General features: G+C 39.5%; 1 protein-coding gene across 2 annotated transcripts in view; it reads right to left on the reverse strand.

Moving 5' to 3' along the window:
• Nucleotides 1–10,000, reverse strand: part of tbc1d15 (TBC1 domain family, member 15) — a 20,997-nt gene that overhangs the window by 8,294 nt on the left and 2,703 nt on the right. The window contains exons 2-11 of one of the 2 annotated variants that reach the window (XM_054620150.1): nucleotides 7,606–7,707; nucleotides 6,567–6,641; nucleotides 6,211–6,373; nucleotides 5,509–5,716; nucleotides 4,548–4,650; nucleotides 3,358–3,552; nucleotides 2,976–3,104; nucleotides 1,860–1,963; nucleotides 1,453–1,547; nucleotides 1,247–1,363 (exon numbers count right to left, since the gene is read on the reverse strand). In XM_054620150.1, coding sequence (XP_054476125.1) covers nucleotides 1,247–1,363; nucleotides 1,453–1,547; nucleotides 1,860–1,963; nucleotides 2,976–3,104; nucleotides 3,358–3,552; nucleotides 4,548–4,650; nucleotides 5,509–5,716; nucleotides 6,211–6,373; nucleotides 6,567–6,641; nucleotides 7,606–7,707 — 1,291 coding nt within the window. Of the gene's footprint in view, nucleotides 1–1,246; nucleotides 1,364–1,452; nucleotides 1,548–1,859; nucleotides 1,964–2,975; nucleotides 3,105–3,357; nucleotides 3,556–4,547; nucleotides 4,651–5,508; nucleotides 5,717–6,210; nucleotides 6,374–6,566; nucleotides 6,642–7,605; nucleotides 7,708–10,000 lie in introns of both variants that reach the window. The other variant, XM_054620149.1, reaches the window with a different exon arrangement.

The raw sequence follows: 10,000 nt of genomic DNA on the forward strand, positions 1-10,000 counted from the left end.
TCTGTCCCATGTTACTGATGGACATTAGAGAACTCATCCATGTCCGTCCTATGTTACTGATGGACATTAGTGTCCTCATCCATGTCTGTCCCACATTACTGAGGGACATTAGTGTCCTCGTCCATGTCTGTCCCACATTACTGAGAACTCGTCCATGTCTGTCCCACATTAGTGTCCTCATCCATGTCTGTCCCATGTTACTGATGGACATTAGTGTCCTCGTCCATGTCTGTCCCACATTACTGATGGACATTAGTGTCCTCGTCCATGTCTGTCCCACATTACTGATGGACATTAGTGTCCTCATCCATGTCTGTCCCACATTACTGATGGACATTAGTGTCCTCATCCATGTCTGTCCCACATTACTGATGGACATTAGTGTCCTCGTCCATGTCTGTCCCACATTACTGATGGACATTAGTGTCCTCGTCCATGTCTGTCCCACATTACTGAGGGACATTAGAGAACTCGTCCATGTCTGTCCCACATTACTGAGGGACATTAGAGAACTCGTCCATGTCTGTCCCACATTACTGATGGACATTAGAGTCCTCTGTCCATGTCTGTCCCATGTCATTACTGATGGACATTAGTGTCCTCATCCATGTCTGTCCCCATGTCATCCCATGTTACTGATGGACATTAGAGAACTCATCCATGTCTGTCCTATGTTACTGATGGACATTAGTGTCCTCGTCCATGTCTGTCCCACATTACTGAGGGACATTAGTGTCCTCGTCCATGTCTGTCCCACATTACTGAGGGACATTAGAGAACTCGTCCACGTCTGTCCCACATTACTGAGGGACATTAGAGAACTCGTCCATGTCTGTCCCACGTTACTGATGGACATTAGTGTCCTCATCCATGTCTGTCCCATGTTACTGATGGACATTAGTGTCCTCGTCCATGTCTGTCCCACATTACTGATGGACATTAGTGTCCTCATCCATGTCTGTCCTATGTTACTGATGGACATTAGTGTCCTCATCCATGTCTGTCCCACATTACTGAGGGACATTAGAGAACTCGTCCATGTCTGTCCCACATTACTGATGGACATTAGTGTCCTCGTCCATGTCTGTCCCACATTACTGATGGACATTAGAGAACTCGTCCATGTCTGTCCTATGTTACTGATGGACATTAGTGTCCTCGTCCATGTCTGTCCCACATTACTGAGGGACATTAGAGAACTCATCCATGTCCGTCCCATGTTACTGATGGACATTAGAGAACTCACCCAGGTCAAAGTCAAACATGCAGTAGGTCATCAGGATGTCGTGGAGGAGGACCAGACCTGGGTTGTCCATGCCTTCGTAGAAGCGGTTGCAGCGGTCCGTTCTGTTCACGTCTTTCTCTGAGGACAGAAAACAGACGGTGTTATGGCGTCTCAGTGTCTCACAGTCGTCCTCTCAGTAATCAATCAACAGAACAGGGGGACGTCACCAATCAGACTCCTGTAGTCCCTCAGTCTGGAGTTCCTCCTCTCCTGCTCCTCACTCACTGACTTCCACTGAAGCTTCATCCGGAAGTATTCATCACTGTCAGAAGACACAGGCAGCAGAGGTCAGTCTCATTGATCACTGGTTCATTGATCACTGGATCCATGATCACTGGATCCATGATCCATTGAGATCACTCAGCTCCACTGTCCAGTCACCGTCTAGAGAAACACTTTATTGGGGACACCTGTCTCATACTGTAGCAGCCCTCTGACCAAAACACAGGCGACTCCTTCTGCCTCATGATTGGCTGATGAGCTATGAGCATTAACGAGCAGGTGGACATGTGGACATGTGTACCTAATAAAGTGTCCCCTCAGTATTTCTGCAAATGTTAAAGTAAAGTCCTACGTCTTGGCTCTCTGCAGGACTTTCCTCTCCTCCAGCGTGCTGTCCCAGGGGACATATTCCAACAGGAACTTCCAGGCTTCTTTCCTCACAGCGTGACAGAGTCCCTACAGAGACAGACATGGTGAGACAGAGTCCCTACAGGGACAGACATGGTGAGACAGAGTCCTACAGAGATGATGAGACAGAGTTCTACAGAGATAGACATGGTGAGACAGAGTCCTACAGAGATAGACATGGTGAGGCAGAGTCCTACAGAGATGATGAGACAGAGTTCTACAGAGACAGAGATGATGAGACAGAGTCCTACAGAGATAGACATGGTGAGGCAGAGTCCTACAGAGACAGACATGGTGAGGCAGAGTCCTACAGAGATAGACATGGTGAGGCAGAGTCCTACAGAGATGATGAGACAGAGTTCTACAGAGACAGAGATGATGAGACAGAGTCCTACAGAGACAGACATGGTGAGACAGAGTCCTGCAGAGACAGAGATGATGAGACAGAGTCCTACAGAGACAGACATGGTGAGGCAGAGTCCTACAGAGATAGACATGGTGAGGCAGAGTCCTACAGAGATGATGAGACAGAGTTCTACAGAGACAGAGATGATGAGACAGAGTCCTACAGAGACAGACATGGTGAGACAGAGTCCTGCAGAGACAGAGATGATGAGACAGAGTCCTACAGAGACAGACATGATGAGACAGAGTCCTGCAGAGACAGAGATGATGAGACAGAGTCCTACAGAGACAGACATGGTGAGACAGAGTCCTGCAGAGACAGAGATGGTGAGACAGAGTCCTACAGAGATGGTGAGACAGAGTCCCACAGACAGACATGGTGAAACAGAGTTCTACAGAGATAGACATGGTGAGACAGAGTCCTACAGAGACAGACATGATGAGACAGAGTCCTGCAGAGACAGACATGGTGAGACAGAGTCCCACAGACAGACATGGTGAGACAGAGTCCTACAGAGACAGACATGATGAGACAGAGTCCTACAGAGACAGACATGGTGAGACAGTCTTAAATCTTCCAGTAAACAGAGATGATTAAATAAAAGACAGATGATGATGATGATGATGATGATGATGATGAATGAACTTGTCTTACTCCTTTGAAGATGATTTGTTTGAGCAGAGAGACGTTGATCATCCTGCCCTCTGGGTCCTGGTGTTTGCTCCAGTCCTCTGAGGACAGAGGCCCAGTACGAGTCACCTGAGGCCTCGTCCCCAGGTCAATCTGAGGGGACAGAAGTGAGACAGACGGGGTCAAAGGTGAGGCAGTGAGGGTAATGGGAAAACAGGGTTGAAGCTGACATGCGTTGTAGTAAAAATGACAGTGAGGTATCGGTCATTCTATCTTTATTTTGTTGTATAGTATGTGTATTTATTGTCTGTCTGTGTAGTTGAGCTGCTGCAACACTTGAATTTCCCCCATGGGGATCAATAAAGGAATATATAATGTGGCCCAGCAGCGTAAACGTAAGCCTCACCCTGGTGATGACCTCGAAGCCGGGCTCCTCCTGCTGGTTGATCTCCAGTCCAGGGATGACCTCCCCCAACAGGTCGGCCACCTCCTCCGGAGGACGCTGGTGCTGCTCCTCCGTCCCCCGGAAAGCATCGTAGATGTAGTTGGTGACTTTGGAGAATCCGCCCAGTGTGGTGACGTACGGGTCCTTCCTGAACTTCTGCTGGAAACAAACGGCTCTCTCAACATCCAACTTCAGAGGAATCTCTACAGTGATGGAGGCTCGTTAAGATCCTTAATCTAATGACAGCTTCACAAAATGAAACTAAAGCTAATGACGGCTTAACAAAATAAAACTAAATCTAATGATGGCTTAACAAAATAAAACTAAATCTAATGATGGCTTAACAAAATAAAACTAAATCTAATGACGACTTCACAATATAAAACTAAATCTAATGACGACTTCACAAAATGAAACTAAATTTAATATCGGCTTCACAAAATAAATCTAATGATGTCAAGGGCTTTTATTTTACTAGTTTGGGACTTTTGAATGCGTTTGTTCCTCACAACCTGATTGGTTGATGACTTTATTCATACATTTATATCGACAAATAAATATATTGAAGTGCAGATGGAATGGGGTGTGTGTGTGTGTGTGTGAGTGAGTGTGTTTGTGAGAGTGTGTGTGTGTGTGAGTGTGAGTGTGAGAGAGTGAGAGTGTGAGTGTGAGAGAGTGAGAGAGCGAGAGTGTGAGAGAGTGAGAGTGTGAGTGTGTGAGAGTGAGAGAGCGAGAGTGTGAGTGTGAGAGAGCGAGTGTGAGAGAGTGAGTGTGAGAGAGTGAGTGTGAGAGTGAGAGAGTGAGAGAGCGAGTGTGAGAGAGTGAGTGTGAGAGAGTGAGAGTGTGAGTGTGAGAGTGAGAGAGTGAGAGAGCGAGAGTGTGAGAGAGTGAGTGTGTGAGAGTGAGAGAGTGTGAGAGAGTGTGAGTGTGAGAGAGTGAGAGTGTGAGAGTGTGAGAGTGAGAGAGTTAAGGTCAGACTCACATTACATTACATTACATTACAGTCATTTAGCAGACGCTTTTATCCAAAGCGACTTACAATCAGTAGTATATTACATATCATTCACCCATTCACACACTGATGACAGGCTACCATGCAAGGTGCCACCTTGCATGGTAGAGTGTGAGTGTGTGTTGATTCAGTTTCTAACCTGAACGAGGCCGAAGTTGTTTTCATCCAGAAGGTTCTCAAAGGACTGAGACAGAGTTCTGTTTGGAGCGCTGACCAACAGACACCGGTCATCTCCTGGAGACCTGCACACACACACAGAGAATACACACACATTTACACACACAACACACATTTACACACACAGAACACACATTTACGCACAAACAGCAGCTCATTGACGGATCCTTCAAATCATGGACAGTTAGTGAATTCATTGATCGATATAATATTGGTCTCAAATGATCAATAAATTTAAACAGCCTCTGAAGCAGATGATCAGGTTTAAATAAGAGTAAGAAAATAAAACTTATTGTGGTTTCAAACCGTGAAAACTTCAGAAAAAGGACCAAAAACTGAAATTTCTTGAAACGGCGATAATCTTTTATTTCCTTTCATTATTGATTATTGATTATTGGTTAGTCATAATTCATAATGGATTATTGATTATTCTTATTGAAAGCTTGGCGGTGACTCGTGGAATGAAGCAGGTTTTTCAGAATAAAACCCAGAAACAGTGAGTCAAACTTCAGCCAATCAGCAGACAGCAGTTTCAGGCCGTCACACTGGTGTTGCTGGTGTTACTGATGAGGTTCCATTATGAGAGGCTGGGATAAGAACTTTAATAAGAGCTATCTGCAGAGGGATCCGTGTTCTCAGCAGAACGTCCTGATATCTGTCTCCCGACTGGACCTCGTTCTGTTTCCATAGAAACCAGAGATGTTACAGCAGAGAGACAAACATCGGAAACACTGTTTACGTTTATTATTTCACTTCCTGTTTAGAGACGGGGGATGAAACATTCAGATCTTAATGATCTGATCAATAACTAAGCTCTGTAAAGTTATTGATTAGATCATTAGTGTTCTAATCGGATCATTCTCTCCCTCTCTCTCTCTCTCACTCTCTCACTCGTTCATTTCAGGCTCATGTCGTGTACTCACTCGCTGAGCAGAGCAAACCTCCTCAGGCTGTCCAGGAACTCTCTGCTGCCGCCCTGGTGGAAGTGAAGAGGAGGCGGAGAGGAGCAGGACTCCTTCAGCCTGAAGACCAGGAAGCTCCAACCCTCCTCCTTCACGGTGACGGACCGGAGGTCACTGACAGCGAAGCTGAACGCACCCCGACTCCTCTCATGGCTGTGGTTCAGAGCGCCTGACAGACCAGGGAGAGGGATCAATGATGTTAACAAAGAGAACACTTTCATGAGAGGAGAACACGTTGATGAGAGGAGAACATGTTCATGAGAGGAGAACACGTTGATGAGAGGAGAACATGTTCATGAGAGGAGAACATGTTCATGAGAGGAGAACACGTTGATGAGAGGAGAACATGTTCATGAGAGGAGAACATGTTCATGAGAGGAGAACACGTTGATGAGAGGAGAACATGTTCATGAGAGGAGAACACGTTCATGAGAGGAGAACACGTTGATGAGAGGAGAACATGTTCATGAGAGGAGAACATGTTCATGAGAGGAGAACACGTTGATGAGAGGAGAACATGTTCATGAGAGGAGAACACGTTCAACACGTTGATGAGAGGAGAACATGTTCATGAGAGGAGAACATGTTCATGAGAGGAGAACATGTTCATGAGAGGAGAACACGTTCATGAGAGGAGAACATGTTCATGAGAGGAGAACTCACCCTCTCCGTTGGAGCAGCTCTTCTTCTTGAAGGACACGGCGTTGATCATGTCCCACTCCGTCTCGTAACTCTGCTGGGTTTCTAACAGCTGCTGGTTCTTTTCACCTGAACACTGGTTCTTCTCACCTGTACACTGGTTCCACTCCATGACAGAGCTGGAGTCCTGAGGAAACAAACATTTAAATCATTTTACCTGATAACTGAAAGGTTCTTGACTTTCATGAGATAACCAGACGTTAAACTACTTCTGGTGTCTGCTCCGGACTGAGGGGAGGAACATGTTAAAAGATATATATATATATAAACAGTGTATGTGTAGTACTAGAGGTGTAAATGAAGGTCCTCCTCAGACCGACCTTTCCAGCACACAGCATGTTTGATGAGTCGACGGGTTCCTCCACAGGTTTGTACTCTACGAAGACTTCAGCTTCCTGTCGTTTGGAGAAACAAACCAGAGTCTCAGGACTGAAACACATGTGGACCTGAAACCATCAGTAATCATGGAATGTGCTGCTTACGAGTCCTGGTCCAGGAGGCGCTGCAACTCAAACTACAGTGGACTTACATGGTTCTGTTATACTCAAACTACTGTGGACTTACGTGGTTCTGTTATACTCAAACTACAGCGTACTTACGTGGTTCTGTTATACTCAAACTACAGCGTACTTACGTGGTTCTGTTATACTCAAACTACAGCGTACTTACGTGGTTCTGTTATACTCAAACTACAGCGTACTTACGTGGTTCTGTTATACTCAAACTACTGTGGACTTACGTGGTACTGTTATACTCAAACTACAACTTGATGACGTCTGATTCTACCTCAGTTTCTCCAGCGCTTCGTGAAGGAAACGTTCAGCCGTTAATAGGACACACAGCTGGCTCACATTAACTACACTACAAGACTAGGACACAGAACAGGTGAGTCTCAGTCTGGAGTAGTCTCAGGTGTTCTGGTCCTGCTGTCAGGGTTAGAGTCTCAGGTGTTCTGGTCCTGCTGTCAGGGTTAGAGTCTCAGGTGTTCTGGTCCTGCTGTCAGGGTTAGAGTCTCAGGTGTTCTGGTCCTGCTGTCAGGGTTAGAGTCTCAGGTGTTCTGGTCCTGCTGTCAGGGTTAGAGTCTCAGTCTGGAGGCGCATGGAGGTGAAATGCTGCCCCCCCCCCATCTATCTGGAGCATCAGGGCAGATATCATTTAGGCTGCTGAATGTGAATATATTCCCTCATGGTGTTGTTGTTCTACCACAGCTTAATGAATGTCTTTGTGACTGTTCAGAAGACGTCCCTTTGAACTCTGGGAACTTAAGGACGTACGGTCTAAATCACCTGATGCTGTTTTTGGGTGAAGCCCGTGTGACGTATGAACTCCAGACAGAAACAGACCAGTTAACTGGTTTACCTTGTCAACGATCCGCAGAGAGCCTGAGATGAGGAGATCGTGCTCGATGGCGTCTTCATCGCTGCTGGGATGGATGAAGACTCCTTCACGTTCAAATATCACCTGTGTGACAGACGACCAGGTGAAGTAAGCTCCTCTTTCAACAACTCATTACTGTGTGTGTGGGGTTGTTTATCTGACGTTCCTCAGTTCTATAGATCAGTAGTGTAGTTGGTCCAATGGTTACTTGGCCAGTGTTCATGTTGTTCCTGTTATTCAGTCAACTAATATCATGATAATATATAAACTATGTATCTAATGTATAAATTATATATCTAATATATAAACTATATATCTAATGTATAAATTATATATCTAATATATAAACTATATATCTAATGTATAAACTATATATCTAATATATAAACTATGTATCTAATGTATAAACTATATATCTAATATATAAACTATATATCTAATGTATAAACTATATATCTAATATATAAACTATATATCTAATGTATAAACTATATATCTAATATATAAACTATATATCTAATGTATAAACTATATATCTAATGTATAAACTATATATCTAATATATAAACTATATATCTAATGTATAAACTATATATCTAATGTATAAACTATATATCTAATATATAAACTATATATCTAATATATAAACTATATATCTAATATATAAACTATATATCTAATGTATAAACTATATATCTAATATATAAACTATATATCTAATGTATAAACTATATATCTAATATATAAACTATATATCTAATATATAAACTATATATCTAATGTATAAACTATATATCTAATGTATAAACTATATATCTAATGTATAAACTATATATCTAATGTATAAACTATATATCTAATGTATAAACTATATATCTAATGTATAAACTATATATCTAATATATAAACTATATATCTAATATATAAACTATATATCTAATGTATAAACTATATATCTAATATATAAACTATATATCTAATGTATAAATAAACTATATATCTAATGTATAAACTATATATCTAATGTATAAACTATATATCTAATATATAAATCTAATATAAACTATATATCTAATGTATAAACTATATATCTAATGTATAAACTATATATCTAATATATAAACTATATATCTAATGTATAAACTATATATCTAATATATAAACTATATATCTAATATATAAACTATATATCTAATGTATAAACTATATATCTAATATATAAACTATATATATATCTAATATATAAACTATATATCTAATGTATAAACTATATATCTAATGTATAAATTATATATCTAATGTATAAACTATATATCTAATGTATAAACTATATATCTAATATAAACTATATATCTAATATATAAACTATAAATCTATATATCTAATGTATAAACTATATATCTAATATATAAACTATATATCTAATATATAAACTATATATCTAATATATAAACTATATATCTAATATATAAAAACTATATATCTAATATATAAACTAAACTAATATATATATCTAATGTATAAACTATATATCTAATGTATAGTTTATATATCTAATATATAGTTTGTATAAACTATATATCTAATGTAGTTTATATATCTAATGTATAGTTTATATATCTAATGTATAGTTTATATATCTAATGTATAGTTTATATATATAATGTATAGTTTATATATCTAATGTATAGTTTATATATCTAATATATAGTTTATATATCTAATGTATAGTTTATATATCTAATGTATAGTTTATATATCTAATGTATAGTTTATATATCTAATATATATATTTATAAACTATATATCTAATGTAGTTTATATATCTAATGTATAGTTTATATATCTAATGTATAGTTTATATATCTAATGTATAGTTTATATATCTAATGTATAGTTTATATATCTAATGTATAGTTTATATATCTAATGTATAGTTTATATATCTAATGTATAGTTTATATAAACTTTATATATCTAATGTAGTTTATATATCTAATGTATAGTTTATATATCTAATATATAGTTTATATATCTAATGTATAGTTTATATATCTAATGTATAGTTTATATATCTAATGTATAGTTTATATAGCTAATGTATAGTTTATATATCTAATGTATAGTTTATATATCTAATGTATAGTTTATATATTATCACAAAGGAGTCTGAAGTCTGTTTTAACAAACTGTTTATCATTAATGTTTTAAAAAAGAACTGATATAAGATGATTAATGGAGATTAATGTAAAGCTTTTTCATATTTTAGACTTTTTTCATTTTGTATACAAGATTAAAAGTCCCTCCACTGTCCCTCTACTGTACCTCCACTGTCCCTCTACCGTCCCTCTACTGTACCTCTACCGTTCCTCCACTG

Source organism: Anoplopoma fimbria, chromosome 19, assembly GCF_027596085.1.
Source record: "Anoplopoma fimbria isolate UVic2021 breed Golden Eagle Sablefish chromosome 19, Afim_UVic_2022, whole genome shotgun sequence".
NCBI classification, from domain to species: domain Eukaryota; kingdom Metazoa; phylum Chordata; class Actinopteri; order Perciformes; family Anoplopomatidae; genus Anoplopoma; species Anoplopoma fimbria.